Below are 15,117 nucleotides of genomic sequence, written 5' to 3' on the forward strand. Positions count from 1 at the left end.
ACTGAATATCTGTACAGCTTGCTACTTTGGATGAAGTCACAAAACACAATGCATAAACTATTGTGTTCTTCTTCTGATGTGCATTTATAATTTTTTTCTTATACAGACTATGAGCCATTATGTTTTGGGAGATTTTTATAACATTCTAGCCACATATTTTAAAAAACTGCCTGCTTATTTCATATTAAAATAACACATTTAATAAAGCAATAGCTGCAATATTTGGAAATAAAAATATTTTGATCAATCCCTGTATGTAGGCTACATTATAATTCAGCTAAACTTCCAGCAATAACTGCCACCTTAATGCTTATGTCTGATTTGGGCACCCTTTTTTATTTTTGAGTTTCCAGATTAAGTGACTCATTTCTAGAATGATAGTAGGAAAACATGCCAATCATTTGAAAAAAATGACTTCACTGATTTTATGGAGCAACAGTTTTGTCTCTGACTTCAGATTAAACACTACAAATTTAGAGGAGGTAGCTTTTCTCTGTTCACTTGTTTCAAACAAGGCATATGTCTTTTGCTGTTCTTGAGGAAAATCTTACATAGGGCAAATTAGCTACCCTATGAAAATAAAATTATTTCAGTAGTTATTACAAAACTTGCTAAAATTTGTAGATGGCATCTCTGGATGTTGGATGTATACTGTACCTGTTCCAATGTGTAGTTAGGGATTTCTTCTGTAGCTGGTGCTCCTGGCTACTTTGAAACACAAATCAACAGCAAGGGGAAAGAAAGGTTTGTACTCTGGAGACAGAGGCTATCCATCTCCTTGAAGAAGAGGTCTGTAACTTTGATCTCAAGTCTATTTATAGGAAGCCAGAGAGCAAGGTGAAAGAAGTGTTGCAGAAACGTGTTCTTACTGTCTGAAATATACCGTGGTCCAGCTGGGCTCCTGTAAGCTCCAACTGTCTAACAGAAAGGCCTAAGCTCTGCTTTTTTTATTTTACAATGAGCAGTGATTAAGAGACACTTCCATTAAGCAAATCATTTCCTCTTTAAATTTAACAAGACTTTTTATTTATCAAAATGGGCTTCTCCTGTGACAGACAAACCATCACAGCTTCTTACCAAAGCACTATTCAACATTGGAAAGGTGAAGTATCATGACGGTAAAATTGATATTAGCTGTGATTGAGACAGCTGTAAAATCCAGACTATATGGCCATTTACTGAAATCTCTTTCAAAAGGTCATTATAGTCAGTTTACTGTAGAGTGATGTCTGCAATCCCTTGCCATTTAAGCATTGTACCTCTGCATTACTAAAAGTGGAAGTTACTGTGACATTTCAAAATTTTTAGCACGCTACATTAATATTTCCTAGACAATACCAATTTGAACAAATTTTGATAAAGGTTAATGACATGTTTTATGCCTACATGGCCATATGCGTACTAAACTGGATTAGTTTCAGGCAAAGACAGTGTCCAGGGTCCTGTGATATAAAGGAAAACATGCCATTAACTAAAAAAAGGGAAAAAAACCCAACAACCAAACCATAAAAGAATTGCAGCTTTTATTCCACTTACAAATTTGGTTTTCTTATGGCAGAAAAAAAGGGCCTTTTTTGTAGGTCACAAGACTGACTGCAGCACTATTGTGCTAGATCAGGTTAACTGTACTACACCAGGTAAGGCGCAGGTACAGCTGTATAATGACCTCACTTCAGTCCTGGTCTATCACAGGAGCAGTGGATTGATTGGTCTTTATGTGAAAGGAAACAGCTTTTTAAAACTTGCTCGAGACCAATGTTATCTTCAACTACTTGCATTTGATTAGATTTTACCACTGAAACCTGTATTTTTCCCTTATTGGGGGTGGGGTAACCAAGTTGCTTAATTGTCTACTAAAATTCCCTGCTATTAAGTAAGAGCAGTTGTAGCGTTCCAACATTCTGTCTTAGTTTACAATTGGATGATAAATTTGCTTTCCAGAATTACTACTTTCTGCATACAAACCTTTTCATCCTCTCTAGTCTTTGAAGAGAAGTGACATGATTTGGAATCCTCTCTCTCCATTTTGTGCTTTCAGCCAGAGAAGTCAAAGGAAAGTGATGTCCTCCGAGTGTTTTTTTTCAAAATTTTTTTACATTTTGGAAATGGCCAAATGAAACTTAATTGAAACTTTATACAGCCAATTCCAATTCATGCAGACATGTAAAATTTTGGGTTGAGAAGGAGTAACTATAAATGAGTAAAAGAATTACAACATAGAAGTCCATCAGTTTTCACAGGTACGCCCACAAAATTGTAATGTTAAAAGCAAACAGATAACACTACCTCATACCTAAGTGTATTTAGGGTTATGAAACAAGGATCTAAAACAATTATAAGGTCAATTCCTCAATATAGATACTTTTTGGAAAGTTATTGATTACATGATCAGTTTAACTTTTATATAGATTTCTTTAGCCTAATAACTGTGTGATTATGTTTAACGGCCTACTCTCATAGTCCTTAGGCTGTATTTGTCTCAATGCCAACACTGTAACTATGTGTAAACAGTTAATCACGAGGAAAGCAGGGCTCATGAAAATTAAAACAAAGAAGAGTTAAGAGCAAGGACTGAGAGATTAATGAGAACAGAGACGATACCTTAACTTTGAGCATAGAGACAGACTGGCAGGAGTGCTCCAACAAGGATGATAAGAAGGAACCGCTTGGCTGGACAACAGAAGGGGTGAACATCCGAGGAGAAGAAATTATCCTTGAGAGACCTATGACCATAAAAGGGAAAAAGGAGTAGGGGGCTACCTCCCCAGACGACCACTGATGACCATCCGAGACCCCTGCGCATGCCTAATGTAGTTTTGCAACGCCAGCATTACATAAATGTAATAGATGAGCAAGGAGGTGGTGATTTCTTGGAAAATGTCTGAGTATTCATGTCTTTAAGGTATATAAAGGATGAACTTTCGTCTCAGCGCATGTTAGGAGGAGATATCCCTCGTGTGTCCAGCGCTGCAATAAAGATGTCTGCTTAATAACACTTTAATGTTACTGAGTTTAAATTTCTTTAACTTTTTTGAATCAGTTACAATGAACAATATTCCAAAACAGGTATTTTTGCTGATTTGCTTGGACTAGAAGGACCATAACTAAACCTGTAGTTGTGGAAGTCCTGGCCCAAAGAATTACGGCAATTTCTGCTATAACTGCTTTCCTCTCGCAGGGAGCTGTTGGAAGTTACCTTACCAATTTCACCCACTTCAGTACAAAGTTAACTGGGTAAGCAGTAGTTGACTTCCCCAGCAGAACAGGAATTACTTCAACTTTTACAACCATCTGTGCACTTAATATTTGATGGTAGTCGAAGGCCTAAATTGTTCACACGTTACCAAAGACAAAGCTGAAGAGTATGTTAGAGCACATGCATTTAAAGTGTAAAGCCACTATGAAAGTCAGAAATTAAATACAAATAATTTTCAGTAAACCTGTTAACTACAGATTGTCATTTTACAAAGAGTACATACAGTCTTTTCTTCACCAACTTTAAATTTTACCTGGTTATTAAACTACCTGTCAATTACATGGAACATTGTGAAAAGATCAATACACAAGCTTTTTGGGTCTTTCCCATGTAAATTCTTCTCTCCCAAAGTGCCCATAGCATGCTGTTTTTTGGTAGATTGGCCTCTTCAAATCCAGCTCCCTTAATGAAAAAAAAAAAAAAAAGCAAGTCTTACACTTAACTCTACTCCAACATATAATATGGTTTAGACACGTCAGAAGGCTAATCAGTATTATCCCTGGAAGAAAGACAATAAAACCTATGTGTTGTTTCCTTGACCAATCACCCAGATTTACAGCAGGAAAGGTAGTGAGCTGATGGTTTCAATTTTGAAGTGACTAGAAACAGTCAGCTTTCTCCAAATCTATCAGAGATGCAGTAAGTATGCAAGTAAGCTTTATAAGCATTATAATGCAGAAGCATTACAACTGGAGTAAAGTTCAGCTATACCTGAGCAAGCATCAATGTGTTTTCTGTTATTGCAAGCGTTATATAGAATATATATATGATTATCAAAGATTATCATCTTTGGCTGCTTCTTTTGAGATCGTCATTGTCTTTCTGGCACAGTAGCATTAGAATTACATATATATATTCTATATAACGCTTGCAATAACAGAAAACACATTGATGCTTGCTCAGATGGAGTAACTGTGGAGCTTTAACTGCTTACATAGATCCACAAAGTCACTATTTAGAATAGGGCTTAACACTGATTATGGTTAGATAAATAATGAAGGTGCAGTCATGATTATTGTTTTTTAGCCTGCATAATATGGCGGATTGCAGCTGTGCTAAATGGTTAGCCACAGGTATCTACACAGAAGTTGCTCCAGGTTTCATGAAAGGCCTGAAACATTTTCTTCTACTTGGGCTTTCCTCTATTTGGTTTTATGTTGTTCAGTTATCTTTGAAAGCACATTTAAAATAGATGATTCATATCGTCAGCTGCTGGAGAGAAAATTTGTGAAGGAATGGCAAAGTAAGAAAAGAAGCACAAATACTAACAGGATAATTAATACATTTCAGATGGTGAAGAGATTACACATTCTCGCACTTCTGAGGTCTTTTATGATGTACAGCACCTAAATCTTGTTTCCAGTAATATTTTGTGCAACATGATCACATGCTCCAATGGCTACTACAGTCATTTGTGCTTGACCCTAATACAAAAGCCATCGAAATGTGAGTGCTGACTAAATGAAAAGTAAGACATCTTGAAGTACTTTGGTGCATAGTTGATTAGAATGGATAGCCAGCACCATTTACAGGATTTTAAAAATTTTGAGGTAACATTCAACATGGAAATATTCATTAAACAATGCTCATGTTTTTGCCTGCTTTCTTCCCTTCTTACTGCCTTCACCACTTCCAGGGCTATGATAATGTATTTTAAAAATGCAGCATTTTTGAGAACACCAAATCAAGGAAAGTGCCTGGGAACCACCACACAAATTACTGATGGTGATGAACTGCCATAATAACAAAGGCAAAGACTAGTTTTGATTAAACTTGTGAACTGATAATACTTGGAAAACATTACCTGACAACAGAAGTTGCCATAACGCCTTGCATTATCTCAGACTATCAAAATGTAAGTCAGCTCTACTCTCAGCATACATGTTCAGGAAACTGCCTGAAAAAGAATGCAAAAGGCTAACTACACCAGCTAGATGTTGATATAGGTTGTCAGAAATGTCTTTCTTTTTTTAAGTATTCAAATAGATTCCTATTTCTATTCACTAATATGTTGACATTTCTCCCCTTGGAGTTAAATATGCTTAAGATTCCTCTGGAATATAGAGACTAGAATGATATTAACAGGTCTCAATTTAGAAAAGAAGTGAATCACTAAAAGCATTTTCCTCAAATAATGAGATAGCTAACATGTATGTTTTAGCCCTTTAGAAGAGAGCTTTTAAACCTGCATTGCTCAAAGTGACAAAGTAGTTCCTCTGTGCATGGAGTCAAGTGCTTGCTGGTATCTATCTCGGGGTTGAGCTCCCATGCCAATTGCACAGAGTTTAATAAGGGGTGTGGCTGCTCCCTTCAGAGAGGAAAGAGATAGCGTTTCTCTCTATTAGTTGCATATTTCATGAAACTTCTAAGAACTCCAGCCTGACAAGTTTGGTGAAAATCAGCCAAGAGAATCAAAAGTTCTTCAAGGACTGAGAAGAGGAGTCTGTACCACTAGGTCTTAGGAAGCTGTACTACAAATACACAAGAATTTCTACCTCCTAAAAGTTCATATAAAGAATCATGTCACAATAGGGAGAAAAAGAAAAATGCTAGGGTCAAATTACAGCTCCCTGGAACGTAGGTGGGTAACTGCTGATAAGAGCAGGTGCTGATCTGCTTCTCTCCTCCAGCTCTTTCTTCTGTCAAGGAAAAGGGTAATTCCCATGTTTCTTTAAGTGTAAAGATTATGTTTGTCTAAAAGACTTGCTTTTTCAGGTCCAGAAATGTTCCAGAAACTAATATAGCTGGGTTGGCCATAGGAAGCAATGTAAGTAGGTTTGCGTTTTCTTGTCTTCTGACTGCATGGTAGCCTCAATGATGCCTCTGATCACAACTGAGTTTTCACTTCAAGACAGCTCATCTCATGGCGGGATTTTTAGTTTTGTTGGTTTTTAAATGCATACAGTATTTCAATGGCTTACCAAATCTTATGAGAGCATCTAAGAAACGTGAATTCCTTTTTAATTAAGTCTAGTTGGCTTCAAACAGGCTGCACAAGGCTGCATGACAACTAGAGACAGGCTCTCAGTGTTCACTTTTTCTGATGCAGAAGGTAGGTTACACTTACACCTCATGAGGAAGCTAGTCACTTAAGGGTGTTCTTTCTCTTCTGGGCTAATGGCCAATATCCCCAGAACAGCAACAGCAAACATCATACTGCCGCTATTGTGGTTGGGTGAGACTCAGCTTCTGCGCATGTGCAAGGGCAAAGTAGAGCACATAACATCCCGCTCATTTCAATGGGATGGCTCATGAAGTAAGGGCACCAGGACCTTTCCGTCTTGTGGCAGCTGTCTCACAAGTTGTTGCCACCAAAAGATCAAAGACAGGGAGACCATACTTACCCCAGCACTTCTTTCAATAAGAGCCAGTGTTTCTGGTGCCTTCCAGATAAGGCAGAGATTGGAAGCCTTACACACCCTGTATACACACTGGAAAGTCTAACTAATCTAATGTTAAATTTTAATCCCATTTTACCAAGCGCACTACCACCTGGCTAATGAACTGCAATGTAGCACGCTACTAGGGTTACTGGGAGATATAACATGGTATAATTTAGACAAGTATTACTTACTAAGCATGTTTGGTGACCATATTTATGAATTGGCCCTTGTATGTTTTACTGGGTAGATGGGTAAGGGAAGAGCAGAAATAACAGCAATTATAGATTTGTGATGAAGCTGACTTTCATGAGATTAGGAGCCAGAAACTTTAACATTAAACTGTTAAAGAGACCATTAAAAATATAATTCCCTTCAGTAAGTACTAATAGCACACAAACCTTATGATAGCTCCAAGGCGTAGATCAAAGTTTTTCTGCACAATCTCAAGCAGTTCTTCTTCAGATCTGTCTGATGTTCCATAATGAAACACAGAGATCGCAAGAGGATGACTCAAACCGATAGCATATGATAGCTGTAGAACACATGCATACAATTCAAACACAGTTAAAACAGTCCTTCCTCCTTTTTGCTTTAGAGAAAGGAAGGGCTTATCTTACGTATCGGGGGGAAGATTTTATGCACACTTTTTCTACATAAAGAAAGTTAGGAGATGTGTTTTCGCTATTTGTCTTTTATGTCAGAAAATTATCTTTTTTTTTTCCTCAGGGAATGCTCAGCCTGGTCAAATATCAGACCTAAGAGACATACCTTAAAAGAAAAAGAAGTACTTTCTAATCACCTTCAGATGCTGCCTTCCTCCATCTTTCAGCCTCAGCTAGACACAAGGATTTCATGCCTTTGAGACTGCAGACTCTTGAGATCTACAAATATTTGGGGGAGGTGCGGTTCTGAGGCAGAGGAAAGATTATCTAGGACAAGATGAGCAAAAGCACTCACAGACTTATTTTCCCAGAGTGATTTACTTCCATGCATTCCCTGGAACTTCATCCAATATTTCCATGTACTTTTTAAAATACAGCTGTTAGAAGTAGACAAAGTAACCCAGGACATATTCCCTGTAATATCACTTCATTCAAAGGAGGACAGAGGAGCTCTATAGCTCCTTTCTGATGCCCAAGAATTGCGTTATCTTCTTATCACCACAGCACTGCACAGTATAGCACTGACAGGTTCTCCTGAAATGTATTTAAATGCTTTTGTCATCCAGTCCCTTTCCAAAATACAGTCCTGCTGTGTAGGTTAACATACACTTAATTTTCTTCCAGGATGGTGTATTTGGGTGAAAATATGTTTTGCTCAAATGTCACTAAGCAACACAAAACGTCCTGTGGCTTTCACTGGTCTTCCTCATTGTGTCTGCTTTCTACAGATTTCAAGAAGTAATAGTCCAATGGCTCAGTTCTATCTATATACTTCTTATTAATCAAGAATTGATCTTTGTTAGAAACTGTGCTAATCATGAGTATCTTCCCCGTAGTTAATTTTGAGATCATGCTAAGTCTTTTTCACTAACCAATAAGCTGACAACTCTATGTGACACTAAATAAACCCTACATGGTATCTGTCATAAATACACAGCTGTTTAGTCTGCAGTTCCCTCCATTATCCATTTTGCCCTCTCAATGTGAAAAGGTGGTTAGCAAGGAAACAATATCCATAGCAGAGCCAGCTCAACTGTCAGCCTCAGTGGAGGCTGGCAAGCTCTGAGTGTAGCACACAGACACTAATGGGCTGTAAACACTTTTGCATTTCCACTTGATACTGTTTTCCTTTTGTTAATCTTTAATCTAGCCTTCTATGACTTCACAGGACACTTGCTTTTCTGCTCTCTCTTCCTCCACTCTCCTCCCATCTTTACCTTCATTGCTAATATCTGACATCTCCATAGCTTGCTGTTAACAAAATCAATCTTGCCTTGTCCAGAGTCAGGCTCAGGTATTTAAGGAGAGTCTCTGGGAATTACTGGAATAACAACAATCTCACCTAACTCAACAATTAAGACAGTGATGTATGTGTTCAAAAATGCCACTCAAAATGTGCATACCAAGAAATCAGAAGTTTGCTTTCTGTCTCCTCAGAAAAAAAAAAAAAAATCAACAATTTGCTAACCATCACTATTTGTGCTTGTCTTATTCCCAATCTTCCCTTCCCGTGACTAACTCCAAACTTTAAGTTTAATCCGGTATCAAACGCATGCACAACATCTAAAGCAAAGGGCCTTGTTTCTAGTTGGGATGTCTGGATACTATGTCATTGATCTTAACCACATCCAGTGGGCCTCTTCAGCAGTCCACGGAGAAAGTAAAAGGCTTTAAACACACCTCTGCAGCAAAACATCAGCCAGATTACTGCTACTTTTTACTGCAGTAATTTGTTGTACTGTGTTAAAGTTATTACATAGCAGCTACTCAGAATAAGTATGGGTACAAACTAGTATTGCAAACTGCCTAGACAAACCTCAATTGTTTAGCAATCGCATTGGGTTCATGAACCTGTCTAGGGTTCAACAAAACACCTCCTTTGACTTCTTAGATTTAGTAGTCCCAAAAACTCATGCACAAGGAAGGAAGCGCATTTCTTCTGATTCTATAAGACTGATGAAAATTGTTCTTGTTTTAAACTCCTAAAAACAATTTACTTTTGCTTTTAGTCACACCCCATACCATAGTAGTAAACTAGGAGCACACAGTAGAGAACTCATGGTAACATTAAGGTAATTTCAAATACAGCTAAGTTACAACTAATATGACCATATAGTACAGCAAGATGTATAATTACGTCTAGACACTGCTAACATAACTGTGACGTGCTGTGCAGCCCAGGTTGGAGTGCTGAGCATGTATGTGTGTGCAGAGGATCACTAGAGTTCCTGGAAGTAAAAGCAAGGATGATGAAAAGAAGTACCTAGACCAGGGATGGCAAAAGAATTGGAGAAAGAATACTACTGAGAACACACTCCTTGTTTCAGGAGTGTCCTGGCCTGTGTCTTTGGCTTCCCTCACAGGGCTCCTTAAATAATGCAACCTCATGAGGAACTTCCTGGAGCCCCATTCTAGTATGAGAAATGCTTTTCTGAAACTGGAGTTGGGCTGTGATGGTAGTATGTGTTCTGAGTATGTGTTCTCACATGAGACTGAATTTCTGTTATGGTGTATTACTTTCACGGTTGCTCTTACCTGGATTAACACTCTTTTACAGAGACCAGCTTTCACCAGAGATTTTGCAATCCAGCGAGCTGCATATGCTGCAGAACGATCAACTTTGGAGGGATCTTTTCCAGAGAATGCGCCTCCACCGTGGGCTCCCCAGCCTCCATAGGTATCAACAATGATCTTCCTGCCAGTCAGTCCAGCATCACTCTGCAGGACAAACAATTGAATATATTAATAAGACCCAACAGTTTTCCCAATCCCACACTAGGTTATTGGGTACAGTTTTGTTTTGTATTTGCCACAGATATGACTCATTGTTCAGCGTGTTCGCCTTTACATGCATCTGTTAAATAAATGAGGTCTACATGACGGGAGCATTTTTCGGAGATATACTAAGCTGTCTGTGTTGCAGTCACTTGTAAAGACTGATAAGAATGTGGCACAACTGTAAACCACAAAAAGTGTGCTCCCTTCAAATCAGCAGTCATGAAATACTATCTCTGGATTACGGGCCAATGACTTCACTCAGCAACGCTAAATGGAGGCCAAGAATTTTGAGAGACAAAAACCTTCCTGAAAAACAGATCACATATGACCTAAAAGGTTAACAAACTTCACTTAGATACATATACTAAAGGAGAAGCAGGGGCTTCACAGAGCTGCAACTCAGTGCTGTCAGCACAAGAGTACTGAGAAATTCTAGTTGAGTTCATCTTAATGGTTCACTAGTGGCACAAAGACCTCTTGGTACTACTCATCTTTCTTCTTCCTGCCTGTCTGTGCCCCTAATAATGGAGTCCCACCCTCTTGCATGGACTTCTGTCTTGTCTCCTACAACTTGATGAGCTGATCCAACTTGTTCAACCAGCAGAGAATTACTGCCTTTCTGTCAGATTAGCAAAGCTGGTGACTGCAAGCTGATAAATGAACTCCAGAGTGTTGAGAAACTCCATCCTAGAAGAGGATAAACTGCATTAATCCACTAATTTTAAATTTCCAAATAACTAATATGGGAGGAAAGCTGACATATTCTTCAATGAAAGCAATATCCCTACATCATCCCAGTGTGATCATAAGCACACCTTGTAGTTTTAATTCTTCATTGAACTCTTTAAACAAAACCAGTTTTGTATAACAAAACTTTTTACAACTTCACAGCAATGACCTGCTTACCTAGTACCAGCACCTGGAAAGCAGAACACATGTCAAATTCTAATGAATATTGAGACTTAATACATTAAGATCTCCCTTGAAATTTGTTCAGCTTTCAGAATAATTTCAATGTAGAAAATCAGATCTGTCATTATTTCTGGTTTTGATTTTTATCATGAAAGTGAAAAGGTATTTTCAGTCAGGCATTTTAGCGTATAACTTAAGGGCTGGCTTTTGGTCATTTAAAATACTTTCTGGAAGCAAGACAAAGATCCAAGAATCTGTACATTTGGCTGTCCAAGCAGGTACAGCTTCAGTTTAGACGTCAGCTGTTGAGTAGGAAAACTCCAGTAGAAATAACTGAAGATTCCTTAAATATATAGAGACTTTCTTGGTTAAAGCTATACCAGTTCATTGCACTTTTGCTCAAGAAAACATTTAGAAGCATGTGGCAAAGTAGAATCCAAATCTGTATGGGCTGTCCTCTTTCAAAGTACCATACCTTAGGACCACCTTCTACAAACTTTGCACTTGGAAGGAGATGATAAATTGTGCCCTCATCAAGATACTTCTCTGGAATGACTTCTTTGACAACTTTCTCCATTAGCTCCTTCTGTATTTGTTGTAGAGGTATGTCCGGGGCATGATGTACTGAAATCACAAGTGTGTGCACTCGAATGGGCTCCACTGCACCATTACACTCCTTGTATTCCATTGTGACCTAGAGAGGAAAGAAAAGGACAATGAACACTCAAGGCCAAGAGCACCAGCTTGAAAACTGAAAAGGAACCTCATAGTTATTTTCTGCAGCAAAAAATAAACAGATGAAGGGAAATGGGATGATAAATGATGGATTGTTGCCAATGCTTAAAATCACTGTAAGAAAAAAAAATACAAAGTACTGAAGTACAACTACCAAAAGAGTCAACTAAGGGATATTACAGGTATCGCTCCAGAGAAGCAAAATAGCAACAAGAAAGCTGCAGAAGCCCAAGATTTTACCAGCAGATGCTCAAGTCATTCATGGTTTTGCATGTTAACGTTAACTCCAAATAGTGAATCACCAAAGCAAAGCCAAAATAACTTTTGGAGGACCCTACTAAAATGAGCAACTGTAGATCATGATATGATAGACTGTATCCTTTGCTACCTATTTCACAGATTTTATGTACATGCAGATATACACTGGCATAGCTTCACCCTTAGTATAGGTTTTCTTACAGACTAAGAATGCTCCTCTACTTTCCCACCCTTCAGAAATGCTTGCATAGATACATCATAAAGAAATCAGTCTATTCATATGTTCTATGCACTGCTGACTAAAGGTAGGGACACAATCCATGTTGCACGGCAACAACAGCAGCTGTATAACTCAGTGCAGGTCTTCCCCACTAAGCAACACAAATTAAGACTAAAACACATGAAGACTTGCTGTCTTTGGAATGCCACATGCATGGCTTTCCTTTCCTCTCCTGCAGATTTCACATCGTGGAAGACAGAGAACTTACTGCCTTTGAGACTGCCAAAGTGCATCACTCTTACAGTAGGGTCAGTGACTCATCCACCTTAGCTCTGCAACACAGCTGTCAGTGGCTCTGACCACTGATCAAATGTAGTATACATGAGGTTTGAGTCAAGAACTGCTCTGTTTTAACTGAGAAACCGTAGCACTGCTCCGGTCAATGCTTCTGGAATGCTGATAGTTATTCAGAAAAAAAAAAACAGCTGATTGTCAGTAATTTGTTAATCTTAATCTCCAGGGGAAAAGAAGTAAACGATAAGAGTTATTTTGAAGAACCCTGCTAAGACACTGATAGAACAGTTTAAACAAACCATGTGTGCTACGTACAAGTATACCTTATGAAACTCACACCACCTCGGAACACGAAAGTGACAACACCACTTTTGACAAGCATGAATTCTGATTTAATAGCAGACAGGGTAAATTATTTCTATTCTTTCTTGCCCTTAGGGTTTACGCATCTGTGTTACAAACCTGTGTTTTCCCATCTGGTCTAACCCACGGCCATGTTCCATTCCGTTCCAGAGCCTTTATGCTTGCAGTTAGTTTGTGTGCAAGGAGGACTGTTAATGGCATACATTCCTCAGTTTCATCAGTGGCATAGCCAAACATCAAACCCTGCATTGAAAAACAGGGAACTGTGTTGAAAAACACGGAAGTAAGCAACTCGTTTCCGTGTTATCTTTCCATTTCTGCACCAGTTTTCGCCACATAGTACTTTAAAACCACTCAAGCCTAGAAAGAGACAGCAGTAACATGCAGAGTGAATACACTTTCACATATAACCATCCTGAAATAACACTTATGTATCTGCATGCACAAGAATTGGAGCCACAGCAGGGTCTGATTCCCAAAAATGACTATGCCTTAAGCATCCATAAGAATCCATTGCAGAGGCTTAACAGACACAAAGTTCATAAAGACTCCTCAGTCTTCTCCCCACATGTAACAACTAAGATAACACAGCATTTGATGCCTAAGAAGTAAAACCAGGCTACCCAAAGGACTTGAAAGACCAGAAACAAACTGACTGATAAAAAGCTTAATTGTAGCTCTACCCACGTAGGGCACTGGGTATGGGAAAAGCCACTTTCACTGAAACTGGTGAAGGCCGTGTTACTTTTTTGCACTTCTGGTGATTAAGAGAGTGCACAGTGTTCAGCTGCTAATTCTTTCGCTTTGCACAAGAGTTTTAAAGGAAAGGGTCTGGTCCAATGCATTTCTAACTGCTTGTGCATAAACTAAATTTGAGTAAGTACCTGGAATTAAGTCCCCTTACCTGATCCCCTGCTCCAATGTCATCATCACTCTTGCCATGGGAGACAGCATGCATGATCTCTTTACACTGTTGTTCTAAGGCCACCAAAACTGTGCAAGTCTTATAGTCCAGTCCTAGTGAAGGTAGTTTTGTAAAGTTATGACATACATTCTTGAGACTTCACAAATTTCTAGAGAAGCTTTCAGGGATTATATAGTTACCTTGGCTAAAACTTTTAAAAAGCTAAGCATGTGAGCTTCCTATACTATGTTTTGTATTGCTAATAGAAGGAGACAATCAGCACATTTATATAACAGCCTCAGGATGTGGGCAAGTTAGTGGTATTAGTTCAAACCTGAGCTCTTGAAACTGCGAGCATAAGTGTAATCCTACAGGCTGCCCCACCAAAGCTTGTTACATTGCTTATGATGAGTACGGTTCAAACCATTTAGGTGTTAAAGCTGGGAGAGGAGTGTGAAAAATGTTACCAGAAACTGGCATTCATTTTTTCTTGTAGTAGGTTCTAAGGTTCAATAGAATTAGAGGAAAGCTGTATATATCATGCATGAAAAGGGAAGACTGAAAGGGAAGTAATGTAAAAGGTTCAACTGCTGAAAGGAAGCTACTTTGGGAAATATGGTAAGAATACATAAAGAATCCCTTGGGTGTGAACTTCAAGTGCTTATACACCCAGAGGACGAGGAACAACAGTGTCAAAGCTTTCACTGTACAAACCAGCAGATGTAACCACCTTCTGACATTTGTGCAAACACTAGTTCTTCTGCCTCAGAGAAGCAAGAGGTGCCTGGCACTTTCAAGAAAAAGTCTTTTACAAGTATGCCACCTTAAAATATCTCTTTCAGTACCAGGCACTGAAAAATGCGTATGAACACCTATGCAGTTTTCTCCTAGGCCTGGATACACATGTCATTTTATTTTACAGAAGATCATAAAAACATGACTTTGGCCACATGCAGAACAGACCCAAGAATGAACACATGAAGGATCTCACTCACCTTTGGAAGAGTCATCATACCCTATCCTCTTAAGGGTCTCTCTTACAATTTGTTGGTAATCTACTACAGCCCGGGATGTGATCTCTCCACAAAGCAAAATCATTCCAGTTTTTGCTACACACTCTGCAGAAAAAAGATGAAACATCAGAATTTTACTGCTACTTATTTATAGTTACACAGGGAGATGCTGAAGATGGTTCTGTGAACAAAGGATTAGTCATAGGAGAAACTCAGTGTAAAGCCTTAGCATACATATAGGTCTGTGTGCAACCACTCTTCAGCTTATATGAACATTAAAATGTGTGCATGGGGGAGAAAGGGTCCATCTTACCCAATTATCCTATTTCCACAGTGGCC

At 38.7% G+C, this 15,117-nt stretch overlaps 1 protein-coding gene across 1 annotated transcript; it reads right to left on the reverse strand.

The window, feature by feature from the left end:
* Positions 1–3,555: 3,555 nt before the first annotated feature.
* On the reverse strand, positions 3,556–14,875 carry LOC104613893. Its single transcript, XM_010285803.1, has 7 exons — positions 14,761–14,875; positions 13,766–13,878; positions 12,961–13,104; positions 11,467–11,685; positions 9,837–10,019; positions 7,038–7,171; positions 3,556–3,658 (listed from the first exon to the last, which is right to left on the reverse strand). Exons 1-7 carry the CDS (start codon positions 14,861–14,863, stop codon positions 3,556–3,558), a joined length of 999 nt encoding a protein of 332 aa, XP_010284105.1. The 5' UTR covers positions 14,864–14,875.
* Positions 14,876–15,117: the final 242 nt, after the last annotated feature.

This window comes from Phaethon lepturus, unplaced genomic scaffold (genome assembly GCF_000687285.1).
Source record: "Phaethon lepturus isolate BGI_N335 unplaced genomic scaffold, ASM68728v1 scaffold9394, whole genome shotgun sequence".
Taxonomy (NCBI): Eukaryota; Metazoa; Chordata; class Aves; order Phaethontiformes; family Phaethontidae; genus Phaethon; species Phaethon lepturus.

Bases quoted from the DNA above. Each gene is read 5' to 3' on its own strand.
- LOC104613893 (XM_010285803.1), bottom strand. From the start codon at position 14,863: ATGATTTTGCTTTGTGGAGAGATCACATCCCGGGCTGTAGTAGATTAC. The intron at 13,105-13,765 runs GTAAGGGGACTT...TTTTCAATGCAG, and splicing joins ACATTGGAGCAGGGGATCAG to GGTTTGATGTTTGGCTATGC. The intron at 11,686-12,960 runs GTTTGTAACACA...TTTCCTCTCTAG, and splicing joins GACCAGATGGGAAAACACAG to GTCACAATGGAATACAAGGA.